General features: G+C 48.5%; 1 protein-coding gene across 1 annotated transcript in view; it reads right to left on the bottom strand.

Annotated features, from left to right (window-relative positions):
- Positions 1 to 18233, bottom strand: part of PEX14 (peroxisomal biogenesis factor 14) — a 143959-nt gene that overhangs the window by 108155 nt on the left and 17571 nt on the right. The window contains exon 2 of the mRNA XM_040461052.1: positions 13691 to 13738. Within this exon, the coding sequence (XP_040316986.1) occupies positions 13691 to 13738 (48 nt within the window). The remainder of the gene's footprint in view (positions 1 to 13690; positions 13739 to 18233) is intronic.

The following is an 18233-nucleotide window of genomic DNA, read 5'->3' as shown; positions in this document are numbered from 1 at the left end:
TTCTTTTGAGATCCAGTTTCCCCAGCAGAAAAGCCCTCTTTCAACTATAGCCAACAGAGCGACAGTGACACCCAATGGCCTCTTGGTTCAATCCCAACTGAGCATTCCTCGTGGCTTTCCCGGAGGCAGGTCTCAGACCCAGAGCTCCCGTGTGAACACGGAAGCACGAGAGAAAATCAGGTATCAGCTACTCATCAAGAAACCGAACTGCTCATGGATAAATTTCCTGCCACTCCACGGAAGACATATACACACTGTATGTGATAATGCACATGTGTGCAAACTGCAGAGCAGAGCACGCATCAGTACAGCCTCTTTCTGGGGGCGAGGGGGAATGGAGGGGTGTGAGCACGTGTGCACACACAGGCGCACAATACGTGGACTCCACAACACCGTACAAATCAACTTGAAGTGGGAGAAGGGATGCCAGAAGTTGTTCCCTGCGGTTTTAGAACCTGACTCTGCCGTTTCTGTCACACGTGTACAGATACACGCTTACAATACATACACATGATACGCCTTTTCAGTGTATCTTTCCCCTTTCTTCTTTTTTTTTTTTTTTCTATTTTTCCCTGTTTCCTTCTTTTCTTTTTTCTTCTTTTCTTTTTTGGCTACTCATTACCATTCTTTAACTGTTACAATTTATATCAGCATATAATGTTAAATAATTACAGGGAGCAGAGCTCACTCTAGTGAGGATATAAACGCGCTGTGGGAATCTACAGATTTAAACAAATAACACTCACAGCAGGGGGTGAGCGGATGAATTAGCATTAATATCCTGCCTGGGAGATCCCAGTGCACTGGTACTGCTTAAATACAGATCTTTTCTGTAACAGTCAATATGACAGCTCCCGGCAATACGGCCCCTTTCCCTTTCCCAGTCAATATAGCAGCCAGTGAAAATAGAAACGTCCCTGTAGCAATCAATATAGCAGCCAGCTAAAATAAACCCTTCCCTTTTAAGGGCTATATAATAGTCAGCTAAATGGAAGAATTGGCACCCCTGCTGGATAGCTCAGCAGAGAAGCCAAGGAATGAACAGGCCACGAGCACTAAAATGATCCCTCTGCTTCTCAGATCGGCCCTGCCCAGGAAGGGAGAAAACATCCACAGGTAGGGAATCCAGAGGGAGCCTGCAAGGGACACTTGGCAGGCTGCTCCTGGTCCCAAAGAGCAGATGTTCCGGTCACACTGCAGGCTTCCAGGCACCTCTCATGGAGGTTTAATTTAAATGGCCAGAAATTCTAGAATCCTTGCTCAAATGGTCAGCTGGAACAGGGGAACATCGGTCTCCAGTGGGACGGGGGGCGGGGGGTGGGGTGGTGAGAGTATCTTGATGTGAACCCTGAGCCCCCCACCCCCACCCCGCCTGCCCGCTCCTGCGCTGTTCCCACCCTGCTCCCACCCTAGCCCCAGAAGGGAAGAGTATTAAGTTAACAGCCTGTGGTTTTCTGTTTTCCAGCAGCAAGGATGGCGACTGTGTCAGAATCAGACATCCAGCCAAGTGGGTGAAAAACAGAGCATTCTGTGTTGAAAGCCACCCGGCAGATACCCACACTCATTTTTAAAACCCACCGCCATCAATCTATTAAGTATTGTAACACAGATATCATATCCCTCACCCCCACCCTGCTTCACAACGTGGAAAACACTCTCCTTCCTTGGAGACATATAGGAAAGAAGTTTAATTTTAACAGAATTCAGAGGATGCCTTGCTCTGAAGGCCCAAATAGCCCAAAAGCCTTTAGAAAGAAGAAAAAGAAAAACAGCAAGGAGTGTTTGATTCAGAGAGGTTCCCAGGCATTTGAAGTTATCACTCTTTTTCATTCTAACTAGCTACTTCTATAATTAGTTCTGGTGGATTTATGGATTCGACAAACGTGGACTATCACCACTGGCACGAGTGCAGGTTTCCTTCCAGCCGACACTCCTGAAGTTAATGCTGGGATTCCGTTATGCTCCAAAGCAGATGAACGTGAGGGACCCACCCCGCCTTCATTAAAATTCCACAATCTGTCTGCCATCCTTTGGGGAAATCCGCCGAGGGTCCCTGTTTCCCTGGCCAGGTGTTGAACACCCAGTGACGCTCATGTCATCAATCAGGTGACTCAGTCAAGTGCCACAGTGTCAGAAACCGCCGGAAAAAAAAGATCCTGCAAGTCCTGGTTTGAGAGCTCAAGTCCTTAAAAATTTAGATCCCCACATCCCACCTAAGCCGTTAAGACTCAGCAGGTGCTCTCTACTTCAGGAATTCCAGTTAAAGGCATCTCAGGAGCGGCGAGAGGGTTAGCATGCTTGACGGAGGCCCTCTCAGGGCAATCAGCATTTTGTTGAGGGAGCCTGGCACTCGGTTCTCCGGTCCATCTTGGGAAATCCTAGTGCTGTCAGTCCCCCTGTGATCGTGGCAGCCACAAGGCCGGAGATGGATACGTGGGGGGACCTGGGATGTACCCACAAGTGTGCAAAACACAGATTCACAAAAGGTGAGTAGCTGTTACGATATGACAGGGCGCTTAGCTTCCAGAGCGGACGCCAATGAGTGCTTTATAAACTCTGGTGTGCACGGACGTTTGTTTCCAAGTCTCAGGTCCACACAAAAACTCAGTCAGGTGGCTGGAGAGCGCGCGGCACGATGTGAGCCAAGGTCGCTTCAACTGCCATGACGGTTCTCAGAAGGCGGAGGGGAGGCAGGAAGGGAGGGAAAGAGAGAGAAAGAGAGAGTAATGAAAGAGAAACGAATTACGGAAGGAAAGGAGAAAGGAGAGGCAAGAAAGAAAAGATGACAGAGGACACGGAGGGAACAAAATGAGAAAGAAAGATGCAAAGAGCTTTCAGGGCATTTTACGAAACGACAGTTGCAATAAAACAAATAGAACGGTGAGTCATCTGGTTTCCAACTTCTGAGTCAAAAGGGGCTGTTTCTAGACAAACTGCAAAGTGGCTCTGAGGCCTGCACACTCACGATGCCTCTCACAGTGACCGAACAGGATGTGGGGAGCGGAGGGGGAGGTGGGAGTGAGCACGGTCTTCGCCGGTCCCAGTGTCACTGCGAATAAAGACTGTCAAGATTTAAACCATAATAATGGAAAGGCTATAAAGGTCTCAGCTGTAATGTTTCCTCTGATGTTCCCTGTCATAAAATGCCCGCTTGATGTTGCTTACGTGGCAATGATACGCTACACACCCGCGTACGTATGCACCAGTGGGAACCTTGCACCCTGAGTCCCCAGGCAGGAGCCGGGCAGCAACTGTGCGCTCCAGTTCCCCAGCTCATCATCACCATCTACCAAAGTGAGCACACGCGCGCGCACACACACACACACACACACACACACACTCCACAAATATGCACTGAGTGCCTACTTCCTGCCCACAGTGGCGCTGTAAGGGTATCTGCCCATCCCAGAGAGGGATTAGCAAGGTGCCTGGGTGCCAAATGCCCAGGAAACAAACAAACAGACCATGCACTCTGCTTGGAATTCCGGCCGTACAACACGGGGTCTCCTGTGCTACGTCTGCCCCTAACAGCCTGACACCGGAGCTCGGCAGCCTAACGGTGAGATGCAACCTCCCCACACTCCCGCCCCCGGTGCCTCCTGTAACATAAATCAGACAAACACTCGAAAAGGGGGCTAAACTGGGCACCCACAAAGACTCGCCTTTACTTGGACTCAGCAGACAAAACTACAGAAAACCGCTCATTGCAAGCGCATCTTTTATCTGCCGCCTGCCACCTAACCATCGTAGGCCCAGAGGGAACCGCAGAGGAAAACAGAAACAAGACCTACGTTGATACTTCACAGACATGACCGAGAAGCAGGAACTCAGGAAGAACAAGATGGACACGAGAACCGCACACAGAGATAGATAAAAGGAAGTTTGTATCTGTAAATCAGGGAGGCCGGGCAAAGCAATGGGGAAAGCCAAGGTACAAAATTAGGAAAGGACTGATCTAGTCGAGCCCAGCTCGGTGGCAGATACAGAGCGATAACTCACATTTGCTGGGCGGGCAGCCAGTGCCAACCACAAGCCATCGCTGGGCCGTCTTCCCTGTTGATCTGTAATTGGTGAGTCTGTGATGGAGCTACCAATTATCTTTAGGCCCCCTGTATTTAGTTCACAGACAAAGGGAAGCAGGAGAGACCAGTTAGTAATGAGTAAGTAATGGCCACTAAAATACATTGTATTTTACGGAGCTGCTTCGGCAGGAAAAGCCATTCGGAAAATAAAAAGAGAAAGAATAAAATAAGCTAGAGAAACTCAATTTTCTTCTCCCTTCCTCCCAAAGCCACACTTAGGATAAAATGAGGTTTGTGCAGGTTAATCCTTATGAGGTAAGAAAAAAATGATTAAATACATTAAAAAAATCAATTGTACATTAAACCAAATCCAGGAACTGCAAAAACAAACACCACAGCATCCCTCCAGCCGGCATTAGCTCTGCCAGTCTGGTCAGTGGGGGATACCCCCACCTGACGGAGCCCGCTGACGTAACGGAAGAGAAGCAGAAGGGGGAAGAGAGCGGAGCTGGGAGGGCTGGGGCCAGGGGGAGGACTACAGATCTGGATTTCACCGGAATAAAGTTATTTCTAGGCACTACAAAGAAAGACAGAAAATGCCATATAAGCGGGGCTCTGGAGACCAGGATGGATTCTTCAAAGATCCGACAGAAGTAACAATAATTGTAATCACTTGATAAACAGAAGTTATACGCCACTTCACTGTCAAATGACTTGCCGCTATGTCTAGTTTTCTTCTGTTCCTTAGCAGATTCTATTAACTGCCATTTCTCAGACCGACAACAGAGAACGAGCTGGAGAGGTGGGACAAAGAGGCGTGCCTTTGTCTCTGAGGAAAGCCACTCTCAGGGCTGGAATGGAAACTCCCACCCTTCCCCAGGTCCCCTCTGGGGTCCTCGGGGACGAAAGCCCGCAAGCTCGCAGAGCCCCAAGAGCGGCCATCAGTCAGCAGCTCCTCCCACCGTGGAGTCAGGGCTGAGAATTCTTAGCTAATCCTAAATAAACCTCCCAGGGCTGAAACGTCGTGGCCGATTTGCTTCTCGGTGTGTACTGCAACCATCCGGTTCTGCCTGCAACCAACCCTGCTCCTTTTCGTCACTTGGCCTCAGCCACACAACTGGAAGAAGATCTGAGAGCCAGGGCCATGGTGAAATATGGGCTTGTGGGAGGCTGGGTGCTAGTTACTCACTTCAACAAGGCACGAGTTGGCCATATGTCAGGCCTGGGCCCCAAAGTCTCAAAGAACTGGCAAATCCAAAGTTTCCCCTTCAATGTGCTGGTGCGGTGAGTCATTTAGAACCGTACAGAAACCTGTGCGAGACGGGCTTGCGGGGGGAGGGGAGCAGAGGGAAGCAGCGAGAGGAAGAACAGGTAATCAACCATAGGACAGTCATGTTCCCAGCAGAGTAAAGACACGTGCCCACAGGGGAACATTTCAAAACATCTACGCGTGATTAGAGAGGGTTATCAATGGCAACAAGCAAGATCTGACAAAAAGATTTCACTCTCTTAAAGACATCTCTGTGACTCTTATCTTCAAAGCCAGCGAACTCTGCTGTTAACTCTGACAGTGAGGGATTTGTGGGTGCCGATGGGGACGCAGATACAGGATCTACCTGAGGGGGCAGAGAAAGCAGGGATGGAATTTCCTGGATCCTGCAGTCTCTTCACTTATGCGGATTCAGGTGACTCCCTGAAGACCTGCTCAGCCCGAGTCAGAAGCAAACTGCTCAGTTGTGGAACCTTTCCTCCTCCAGCAGGAGGGAGAACAGCAAGCAGCTGCTGCCCCCTAGAAGCTACCGGGGACACCGCACTCTGCTCTAGCGACACAGATGAAAAGATCCTATTATCTCGCCTCGATCCTGTAACCTGTCATTAGTGAGGTACATGGGTGCAGACGCCTCCTCCAGCACGAGGAGGCCCACATCACCTGTGATAAATTAATAGGTGCCTTTTCAACAGCTCAGAAGCATACAAAAGACTCCAACCAGGGAGCGCACGAAAGCAGCAGCTTCAGAGACAGCACAGACTCACCAGGCAGCCCCTGAACGGGGCCCAGGCCCCTCTTGAGCGCCCTGGCTGGAGGGGGAGGCGAGGTCAGCGGGCTGTCCCCTGGGCTGTCCCCGCCTGCCCTCCGGACCTGCTCCCCCTGCTCCCGTGTGTGTGCCCCAGAGCTCAACATCGTTGCACTTAAATCCCAGTCCCGCCCCTTGCAACATCGATGGCCCTGGGCTTGTTTCCTCGCTGTAAACCGAGGAAAAGAGTCGTTCTCACTAACAAAAATAAAGAAACCGGCGCCAAGGCCAGCAGATGACACAGGGGAAGCCCTCCTGACCTCGGTCATCAGCGCTGGTAATTGGTCAGTTAATCGAAAAATCAGTTAAGGCCGGGAATCATTCAAAGTGGAGCCTACCCTATATACCTTAAACATTTTACATTAACTTAAAACCTATAAACGTACAGTCATTTGCTAATCTTTTGATGTGGAGCCAAGACCTTTTCTTTGAGTGTGGGCCCACAGACTGATGTTCCCAGACGCCTTTCTTGCATAAACCCCACCCACGACACACCCTTCACAATTTCTAAAGCAAAGCGAGAACTTAAAGGCACTAGCAACGCAAATCAAAGCACTGAATACTTCGAGATTTTTATGGTCTTCCCCAGTTTAACTGTCATCTCGCTCTCACCTGAAAAGACATTCTTTTTTTTTTTTTTTTCAACGTTTATTTATTTTTGGGACAGAGAGAGACAGAGCATGAATGGGGGAGGGGCAGAGAGAGAGGGAGACACAGAATCGGAAACAGGCTCCAGGCTCTGAGCCATCAGCCCAGAGCCTGACGCGGGGCTCGAACTCACGGACCGCGAGATCGTGACCTGGCTGAAGTCGGACGCTTAACCGACTGCGCCACCCAGGCGCCCCCTGAAAAGACATTCTATCTGCAATTCACATTTACCAAAGCATTCAGCCCGGCTTTTACCGAACCCTCTTCTCTCATTTATGTTTATAAACCTCTCTGTATTTGTAGCTCCCTCTGTTCACTTCTGCATTTCACCTGCTTACAGCATACTTAACAAAACTGCCTCATTCACTACCAAGTACAACCGGGCACGCACAGGTTCGGGGCAAGCCAACGTGGGTCTGTCTGCAGAATGGGCGTGGGTGTGGGTGTGACCGGCCGGGGAGCCCGTCGGTTCAGAGCACCCAGGGCCTCCTCCGGGAGCTTCCACGGTGCCACAGCAGCGAGCCAGTCCCTTCAGGGAGTGTGTCTAATGCGGGCTCTTGACACACAAAAAAAAGTATGTATTTATTGATGCTGCCGCCCCTTCATGCGACAAGAGATTTGAAATGACTCGCAAAAGTACACACGAGCCCCAAGGATGCAGCAAAAGGAAAGCAGAAGGAAGGGGGAGAAACGATGTTTAACAGACGTTGTCTACTTTTTCCTCTTCTCCATCAAACTCCATCCGCAGGGAACTGTGGAAAAACGAAACCATTCATACAAATAATCAACTTGCGTGCCTGATCCTGTTGGCAGCTCCTCCCCACCAGGCTGGAGAAAGCTGCCCTGCCCCAGAGACCCTCTCGCTGTGGCCCAATCGGCCAGAGAGAGAAAGAGAGAGAGAGAGAGAGAGAGAGAGAGAAAGGCCTCTTGATGGACACTTCTGGGTGAGGGGTGTGACTGCTGGCCCAGAGCGCCACCCCACAGACTTTATAAGCACACACAGGCCCCTGTGCCACCAGGGATGCTGCTAAGACAGGAGGTCACAAGGGTGGCAGCACGTCTTTTTCTCGACAGGGGCAATTTATCCGATCCACTGGGGGCTATGAGTTAGCTCCTCTGTGACTCCAAGCGTCAGAGAGCGCCCCTGGGTAGATTTACCTCAAGAATCACTCAGTGTCGGCCCTATCTCTAGACTGTTCAGACAAACTCATAATGGCAGGGAGAAGATTTGTGGAGCAACAAGCATAAATCTTGGTTATAACTACAAACCATAAAAGAAAGCAGGGCTGGGAGGGAAGAAGGAAGGGCGGCGAACACGTCCTTCTGCAAAGCACCACTTCATCTTCCTGCGGCTTCTCCGAGCACCGAAGTGGGATTAACTACAAGGTCGTATTTTTCAAACCCAAATTGGTCTGCATGGTTTGAGAATGTGCTAAAATATTTTAAACTGAAATTATCCTGGAAAACGGCGGGCACGTGGCTGTCCTCAGCGCGACGTGACATGCAGAGGTTCTCAAACCAGGGACTCGTGGGAGATTTCCTGAGTTTGCCACACGGAATACCCACCTTTTAAGTCGCACTTAAAACAAACAAACACACAAAACCAACAACAACAAAAAAACACTTTTAAGTGAAAAGTCTTTCAAATAAGATAATGATTGATTTTAAGTAAAAGAAAACCCTCTGAACGTCCCTCCGCCCAAACAAGAGCTTCCTTTAACCCTCCTCAGCAATTACTAAGGGCACCTGAAGAACGTGGAGACTATCCCCAGGAGACAGGGAGCAAACTCGGCCTTTCCTTCTGGAAGAACCACCTGGGTGACAAGATTACAGCCCAAACTCGCCCCATTGCTGTGTGGCTCTGCGAAAGGCACATGGGTGCTGGGCTCCTCGGTGCCCAGGTCTCTAAAGTAAGGACACTTGCCTGGTTGGTCATCCAACAGCCAGGGCCTCTGACTGCAGGAACTCTAAATAGCAAGTATTACCGTGCAAGCCGGGAACCCAAAGTATAAACAAAGATGAATAACCATTTCAAATTCCATTTCCTTAATTATTACTCCTCAGAGTTTCGATTCATCTAATAATTATTTGTAAAAGGATACCTTAAAACTGGAAAGAAAAAAAAAAAAAACCCACCTCTTCATTTACCTGGAAGAGGAAAGAACTTAGAGGGCCCCACCTAGTCTATTCAATAAACCCCATCTAGAACAGGAAGGACGAAGTAGGAAGAGACAGTAATTTCAAAATCCGTAAGTGGCCTAGAGATTACAGACAAGCCACCCAGAGCTGGAATGAGGCTGTTCTCAAGTTCATCCACCTCTGCGGATTCTCATCAGCTTCCTCCCCACCAGGACCTGCGGGACTCTCTGGCACCCTCCCAACAAGGGGCAGGGGTCAGTGTTTAAAAACAAAAGTTGCATTTGCTTCGTATATGCATCTCTACTGCTGATGGGAGGGGAGTGGAGAAGGAGGAGAGCCCAGCACCTGCCCTATCTGAGCAGCGCCAGGCCTCAGGTCGGCTCACAGGATGAAGGCAGCATCAGAGACGCGTCCCACCAGCCCCGCCCTTCGGTAGACAACTGATTTCAGTCCCAAGTTTCTCAGCAGTAGTTGTGAGGCGTCCTCCCCTCCCTGGCATGAGTTACTATTAATGGTTTAAGTACCAAAATCTGCAGAAGATTGACTTTTTTTTCTTTTTTTTCAGTTTACTTATTTTTGCAGAGAGACGCTTCATTCTGAAGGATGACATTCGCATTAAAGATTTTATTTTTAAGTAATTTCTACACCCGACGTGGGGCTCGAACTTACAACCCTAAGAGCAAGAGTCACATGCTCTACTAAGCCAGCCAAGCGCCCCAAACTTGATTTTAATATTGTGTTCATGAAGGTGTTTCACAAGCACATGGGTAATAAAACTAGCCCATTAAGAGATTTCAGGAAATTGTCTTTTTTTTTTTTTCAGGAAAAATAAATAAATATGGCAGATCTAAAGTATTAAGCATTATTATTTTAAGAATCTCTAGTGGTTGATTTCTATGCTGAGCTAGGTTTACTCAAGTGAGCTGTGATTTCCATTCAGGGACATCTGTCTGGATACAGGTGAGTGCGGTGACATTATAGGGACGATCTGAAATCTGCTCTACTTACTTAGCTTTAAAAGTGAATCCTGGGGCGCCTGGGTGGCTCAGTCGGTTGAGCATCTGACTATGGCTCAGGTCATGATCTCACAGTTCGTGAGTTTGAGCCCCACATCAGGCTCTGTGCTGACAGTGTGGAGCCTGGAGCCTGCTTCGGATTCTGTGTCTCCCTCTCTCTCTGCTCCTTCCCCCACTCACGCTCTGTCTCTCTCTCTCTCTCTCTCTCAAAATAAATACATAAACATTAAAAATAATAATGTTAAATAATAATAAATAATAATAAAAACGGGGGTGGAGGGATGCGGGGAAAGGATATAAACCAAAAAAACAAATCAGAACAGAAAAACTATACCTACAAGTCAGAGGAAGAAAGGAGGGCGAACAAAGAGCCAAAATGCCAGCTCAACCCAAATGCGTAAGCATTGCATAAAGCAGGTGAGCTGCGGCGTTGCTAGATATTGAAGACGTGGTGTTGAAACCAGCGAGCAACAGACAAACAAAACCTCATTTATTGCTCACTTGAAACAACCACAGCTCCTATGACTAAAAAGGCTCTCAGACGATTACTTGACCCTAGTTTCTGTACCCCGGCAAGGCAGGAACCAAGTTAGTCCACGCAAACAAACGTCCACCCATTTAGAGACCCATCGGCCAGGTGGGGCTTGATCCTGCGAGAGCGGTACAGGGACCTGACTCTGGGCCCGAGCACATGCCCACACAGGTGTTGAGAAAATTCAGGCCTTAACAGGAGGTTTTCAACAGGTCGGGGGCAGGGGCTGGGGAGCTGGAGGTCAATATTCTGGAGGACTGTCAAAACTCCTTGCCCTAGGAGGCAAAGCTCAGGGAAGAAAGTGTAAAGAAGAAAAAGCCATCAGCCATTTTAACTTTGGCATAGTTTTATCATCAATAATACGGACATTTCAACTGGGAGTTTACAAAATTTATCAAGACCGGTCTGTTCACCAATCTCCAGCCCTGAAAACATTACGACATCATAGAGCAACTCTCTTGCTAATACGGCCGGGATTGGCGGGATGAGTTCTTTAATGGGGGACAAGGAGTACTGAGGAGCAAGAGAAGGTAACACAGTCACTACCTGGGTGGAATCCAGACAAGGGGATGGCTAAAAACACAAATGTGTCATTTAAGAGATGACAAGACAATATTCCTCACCACCAAAATCACAAGACAGTTTTTATGGTCCAGAGAGGGCAAACCTGAAGATCGGGTCCTCCTTCTCTAGCAGATAAAAGCAAAATAATGATGCAGACACCCGAATGTCACCTGTCAATGTCATTTGCGCTGTACTGATCACTCCACGGAGCCTCGTGTGTCATTAACTCACTTTTCTAATAAAGGGAAAAATTATTCCAAAGTGATCATCTACTTCTGAAGACAAAGAATAAGATTATATGCCTTCAGCATCCCATGCTTAGCCCTTTTAGTGTAGAGAAGAACCGGCAGCTTCCACGAAAGAATTTCGTGGAAAACGTGCTCTCAGTTAAAAACAAAAACAAAAACCACTTAGCAGGGTGTTCCCCCAACACTGGAAAATCCTATTCCTCAAGACCTGGCTTCAAGTTTCACAGAAACCATCCCTAAGTATACCCCAGCCAGAACTCTTCCTTCTCTGAATAATGAGGGCTCTTAGACTCCCAGCCAGGCAATTCTGCACCAAATTACATGCGATTTTATACTGTCTGCTAAGATTATATATGGTCTTGTACTGTCTGCTAATTGTTTCATGTGTACAAATGCCTTTTCTTCCCCAATAAAATGCATAAATTACGGAAGAAGGCTCAGTTTTATCCTTTAGCTGTCTGTTCCTCCTGAGCATCCAAGAGACGACGGCTAATGCACACACCTGAGAAGCCTGCCCTGTGGAAGCGGGGCTCGGGCAGTGCTGGGAGTCTTCTGTGGGTGGGGGAGACCACCTCACCCCTTCGCCAGTGCCCTGTGACTCTCACCCAGCCTGCTGCCAGCTCAAAGTCCTGTACCCCGACCTGCCACATGAGTCCTTGCTGGCCCTTGGCGGGCCCCTCTGCCTGGCACCCTCCCACCTCCACTCTCAAGAGGCAGAAGCAGCTCACACAAGACCATACAACTCGGCTGGTGCCCTCATTTAATCAGGCTGCTGCAAATGGTTGGCCAAAAGCAATAAGGGCATGACTGAGAGACTGTGGGAGTTTAATATAAAAAAATTAATAAAAAAAAAAAAAAAGAAGGGAAGCAGAAAGGGTCTACCTTTTAATAGGGCCCTAATTACCCAACTCATAGGATCAGCCCAAATGAGATGGGAGTTTATTTCGGGGTGTTTTTTTTAATTATTGTTTTTTTTTTATATATATATAAATTGCTGCTATGTGTTTTCTTTCCTCTGAGCAATTATGCAGCAAGTACGTAAAGAAGGGAAAAAAATATTAATTAAATATAAGGTAATTGTAGAGTTGGCCTGGAGAGAATGAGTCTGAACTCTGGACGATCACAGGCTACTAGGGTTTGAAGACTGCTCAGGGCCTCCCCGAAAAGAAAGAAATAAAAATACAACCAACCACCAAGCAGATGCAGCAGACAGCAGGAAAAGAGCAGTGCACAGAAACGTCAGCGGGGCCAAGGGGCTGCAGGGCTCCGAATACCCAGAAATTAGCGAGGCTGCCCGCGGCTTAGGGCTCACTGCTAGAAAGAACCCCCGAGGGTTTACCCCATTGCGCTTCAAGAGAAGGACCAGTCCCTCCACCGGTGATCGCCAGTTAAGTCAGTAGAGAAAAATGTAAAAGGAGCCTGAGAAGTAAAGGACTGTCGAGGACAAGCGTTCAGTTTGGACATGAGTCCAACACCAGCCACAACTCTAGCCTGCGGGGCACTGACAGGCTCCGGGGGACACTCAAGCTCCTGATCTATGGGCCTGGCAAGGAGAAGCCTGAAGCCTCCGGCCTTCATACCACCCTGACCTCCAGACAAACCCAGGCAAGACCAGAAGAGTGAAGGGAAGCCATCACGGGGTGCAGTGGGAAGGGAGCTGACGCGATAACAGTAGGTAACAGGACGGTGGCAGTGCTTCCCTGAATCAGTCCCAGCAGGGCTTGCGTCACCCTGGTCTTTCTACAGCTCAGCCAAATCCAACTCCCCTTCTGCCTCGGGAACCTAGGAACGGGCTACAATTCAGGCCTGTTCACGCCAGCTAAGACCTCACATCACTTCCTCCCACTACTGCTGGAGGAGAGGGAAGAAAAGCAGGCCTGAGACACGAAGGCTGGGTGTACATCCTGCAGCTTGCTATCACCAAACAAAGGCAAAGCTCTCAAAGCCGGCCCTCCATGAAACTTATCAGGCTGCTACAGAACAGGTCTTACGACCCAACGACCCAACGAACAGGATTTGCGGCAGGCCCTGCAATGCAAACTATAGAATGAAAATGGGGTGTGCTGGCAGGGACTGGGGCTCAGACAACCAGAGCAAAAGCACTTTGTGAAGAAAGCTACCTTCGGAACCTAGTCCCAACTCCGCCTCCAAAGGTTTCAGGCATCCCACTAGTTACTACTGGTCAGCAACAAACAAAGTGGTGCACCACCCCATGGGGTGGATGCTTTCCCTTCCAGAAAAGACCAGGTTTTAGTAAGGAGACAGCTCACTAAATCCTGCAAGCCAGAGAAGAAGTCAGAAGTCAAAGGCCATTAAGTTAGTCTCCATATAATACCTACTTTTGAAGGGACACTGAAGGATGCAAAACTCCAGGATCATAGGTTTCTCCATACTCACACAGCATTTTAATTATTAGGAAATGATACTGTATATCTTGGGTACTTACCAGAGGCTCTCGAGGCACCACATTTTCACCTCCTGGAGTAGAGCTTGGCTGCAAAGAAAAATAGAAACAAAAATAAGATCACAGTGCCACCCAATGGACATCAAAAAGCCACAGATGCTTCATTCTCCAGCAACACACACCAACACCTGTTCCTCCTATTTCCCACCAGCTTCTCAGACTGTACAGTGTTCTGCAGTGCCCTACCTGGAAAGAAGTAGCCCATGGAGTCTGAGTTAGCCAGTAAACGAGAACAGACTGCTTCTGGGTTCACTGCCACAGCATCTCAAGAAGAAGGCTAGGTTTGGCTTAAGAGGGCCCAAGATCAACAGTTGAGCAGCAAGGGCCAGGGACTATCATGAGACCCACAGAAATAGCAAATCCAGAGGAAAGGCTTTACGAGAGATCAAAACTTCCCTTTTGCCATCTTCCCGCCAGAGCGGGAAAGTGGAGAACCAGATCCAGCCACAAGGGGGCCCCAGTGGCCCACACTCAGGATTTTCTCCCAGCATCTACTTGGAACCAGGAAGCGAAGAAACTCTGGACACGGTTCTTATTTATCACCTGTCACTGAGGACACCAATCCACAGGAGTAAAGAAAGCCAAGCTTGAATCAGTTTTGTAACGAAGCCAGTGCCAGGCAGTGCCAGGCTGACAGACCAAGCGGCAGGCAGGCAGCATGGGGTCTCAGCCTGGCTCTAGTCTGGGACCCTCTCCCCTCTCTGGATCTCACATTTGCCTCATGCTCACATTTACCTTCAACGCGGGGCCGATGGTCTAGCCAAATTTACAGAAAGGGAGAGACAGAGACAGACGCAGAGGAAACTCACAAATCTCCCGAAGAATAAAACAAGCAGTTTGAGAGTTATGATTAGTTTACTGTTACTGATGTTCAAGCCAATTTCCAATTGTCTACAGATAATATCCAGACAAGTGCAGCGAATCGGTGGGTCTCGGGAGCCAGCCGCCAGCCTCTATACTTCTCCCAGCTCGTTCAGATGGCAAGTGCCAGGCCTCCTCGGGGGGAAAAAAAACCACAGAAGGTGGAAGAGGAGAGAGTCCAGTCCACAGAGGGTCTCCAAAGATTTCCTCACAACCAGCTGCCACTGTGCAGCTGGCACACAGCACAGTGGCAAGGACTCTGGCTGGGAGAAGGATTCTAGCTCCTCATCCAAAGTCCCAGGGCAAGGTCAGCCTGCATGAAACCAAGTAGAAAGTCTCCGGGAACCTGAGCACGCTTTCCCTTCCTCCTTCCCCCCTCCCTGCTCGCAGCAGCGATAACCTGCATTTAGATCTACGTCCACCTGCCTCCCAGCCTCCTCTGGACTCAACAAGTCCCTTAACGGGATTCGTAATCCTCTCCCTCTGCCACACGTGTCCTCTTCCAGTATTCCCTGCCTGAGCCAAGGGCACAACCTTCCACCAAAATATACGAACTGGAGTCCAAAAGGCCATTCTTGATAGCTTTCTCCACCACTCACCAGAGCTAACGCATTATCAAGTCCTGCCCATATTCCTTCCTAAATATCCATGCAATCAGTCCATCCGCTTCTCTCTACTTCTACTGTCATCACTTGGGCCAAAGCTTCCAAAATCCCCTGCCTGGACCACTCCAATACCCTTCACGTCAGTGCACCCACATCCATGCTGGCTCTCTTCTAATTCATTTCCCACGCTGCAGACGGACTATCGTTTCAAAACGGTAAGAATCAGATCTCACCGCCCCCTCCCCAACCACCCCAGGAAACAGCTACCAACAGCAGCCCTAATACAGAAAACCTTCTCTGTGTGACTGCCAAGGCCTCACATCCACTGACTGCAACTCAGGTCTGTGTGACACACACTGCCCAGCTCTGCCCAACAGACACACGGGCCTTTGCACATGCTATCCCTGCCCGAGCCTCTGACAGTTCCACTTGGCTAAGTCACTTCCTTGGGGAAGCATTCTCTGACATCCATGACAGGGTCAAATCTCCCTATTCTATCCTAACACCATCCACCTCTCTTTCAAGGACTGAGAAGAAGTGCAATTTTACTTGTGTGATTATCTGACTGATGTCTGTGTCCCACACTAGATTATGAACTCCACAGGGGCAAAAACTGTCTGTGTGTGTTGCTCACTGTATCCCCGGGGCCCAGGGCAGTATGAGGCACAGATTAGGCCTTCCACAGATATTTGCTGAATGAACGAAAGGCAACAAAGAGTAGAATGGTTCTCACTCAACCAAATGGATTACAGAGTAAAGTTCATTATTCTCCTGAGGGCTTTCCTTCACTCCATTTGGCAAATATTAAGTGCTAACATTTATTTACCTCTTTCTTCATGTAATTCTAAATAAATGTATGAAATTATTGCTGATGAGGAAACAGAGGCAAAGGAGATAAATGAATAGCATGCCTGTGATGACCCAGCTAGCAACTGGTACTAAAGGGATTTGAACCATTCTACTTAAAATAATTGAGTTTTGGGGCAGCTGGGGGGCTCAGTCGGTTGAGTGTACGACTTCAGCTCAGGACATGATCTCACGGTTAGTGAGTTCGACCCCCACGTCGGGCTCTGTGCGGACAGCTCAGAGCCGGGAGCCTGCTTCAGATTCTGTCTGTCTGTCTGTCTGTCTGTCTGTCTGTCTCTCTCTCTCTCTCTCTCTCTCTCTCTGCTCCTCCCCTGATCACACCCTCTCTCTCTCTCTCAAGAATAAATAAAGAAAAAAAATATTTTTTAAATAATAATTGAGTTTTGGGGGCACCTGGGTGGCTCAGTTAAGTGTCTGGCTCTTTCTTGATTTCGATGCAGGCCACGATCTCACGATTTTGTGAGTTCGAGCCCCGCATTGGGCTCCACACTGGACATGGGGCCTACTTTAAAAAAAAAATGGGGGGGGGCGGGGGGGCGCACCTGGGTGACTCAGTTGGTTCAGTGTCCTGACTCAATTTTGACTTTGGCTCAGGTCGTAATTTCACACTTAGCAGTTTTGAGCCCCACATGGGTCTCTGCACTGACGGTGCAGAGAGAACCTGCTTGGGATTCTCTCTCTCTCTCTGCCCCTCCCTAGCATGCTAGCATGCACACACACTCCCTTTCTTTCTCTCAAAATAAATACACTTAGAAATTTTTTTAATTTAAATTAAAGAAAATAAAATGATCGAGTTTTGTCTGGATCACATTTCGTTAAGCAACACTCTTAATGCTACCCCCACAAATAATAATGTGGGTTATTTGATTCGACAAAACTAACTCAAACAGCTTTGATATTTAGGAAGCCTCATTCTGACTTAATCCACAGCTTTCTTCCTCCTAAAATACAAGGAATCACTATGAATCATGATCACTACGGAACTTCCCTTAAAATGAGTTCACCTCTTGACTAGCTAGCATTTGCCAGAGGGAAACCGGTATACGGTGCTAAGTCTCTTTCATCATACACCCTTTTGTACGTTTTTACACTGTGAGCCAAGAAAGCATATTCCACTTAAAAAATACATGAATGTTAAAATTTTTAAAAAGAAAGCTTCTCTCTCATTCTAACTCTCCAACACTCCCCTCTTCCTTGGGGGAACCACCACTGACGCTGGTTCCTTATAGATTCTTCCAGGCATTCAAAGCATTTAAGAACCCGCGTGTGTGTGCGTACCCCTATCAAGGAGGCTGAATAGCAGCACTCTCCAAATTGCTCAAGTCTTGACTTCCAGAGCCTTCTGGGGTCTCAGCACACCAAAGCCAGGGCTCCAGGCTTAGTCTCAGAGCTGCAAGGAGGAACAAGATTTCCCCACACCCTATTCCAACTCACAGTGGTACTGAGGTCTGTCAGACCTTATCAGTGAACTCACAGGGGGGGCTCCTCACCCGTCTAGGAATGGCCCAATACTGATTATATTCGAGATGATACTCCAGTTTGTGTTGAAATATCTGCAGTCTACAACGGATCACCCCCCATTGCTCATTCTCAACAGGTTCCTAAAGAACACTGTTTCCTGATGACCAAAACAGCCTTCATCCTTACCACTCTCCGTATGATTTCCTTGATAATACCACCCGAAATCCTTCACTGAGTTACTAGTTTACTATCTATCTATTCCCACTAGATTTTTAACTCCTTAAAGGCAGGCACTTTACCATCTTACGGAACGCTGATCTTAGGCACTTAAAAATATCACCTGCACCCAATAAATACCTCAGGTTTTTTTCTTTTAATTTAAGACATGAAAACAAAGGAACCACTTCATATACATGCGCACAGAAGAAGCAAGCAGAGGACCACAGCAGGACACGTGGCCACTCCTGAAACATTTCACCTGCAACTTAACACAAACCTGGCCTCCTCCCAGGGTGCAATGCTGTGGTCCAGGGATTCTCAACCCCAGGGCAGAAACACCGCCACACACCCCAGAGAGGAATTTGAAAATGTGTGGAGGTGGGGCACCTGGGTGGCTTGGTCGGTTGAGTGTCCAACTCTTGGTTTCGGGTCAGGTCATGATCCCAGCGTCATGGGGTCGAACCCCATGCCGTGCTCTGTGCTGAGCGTGAAGCCTGCGTGGGATTCATTCT

The sequence above is a fragment of the Herpailurus yagouaroundi genome, unplaced genomic scaffold, assembly GCF_014898765.1.
Source record: "Herpailurus yagouaroundi ecotype Mexico unplaced genomic scaffold, PumYag 77, whole genome shotgun sequence".
Lineage (NCBI taxonomy): Eukaryota > Metazoa > Chordata > Mammalia > Carnivora > Felidae > Herpailurus > Herpailurus yagouaroundi.
Note: the sequence above shows the minus strand (reverse complement) of the source record. Positions and strands in the feature narration are given on the sequence as shown.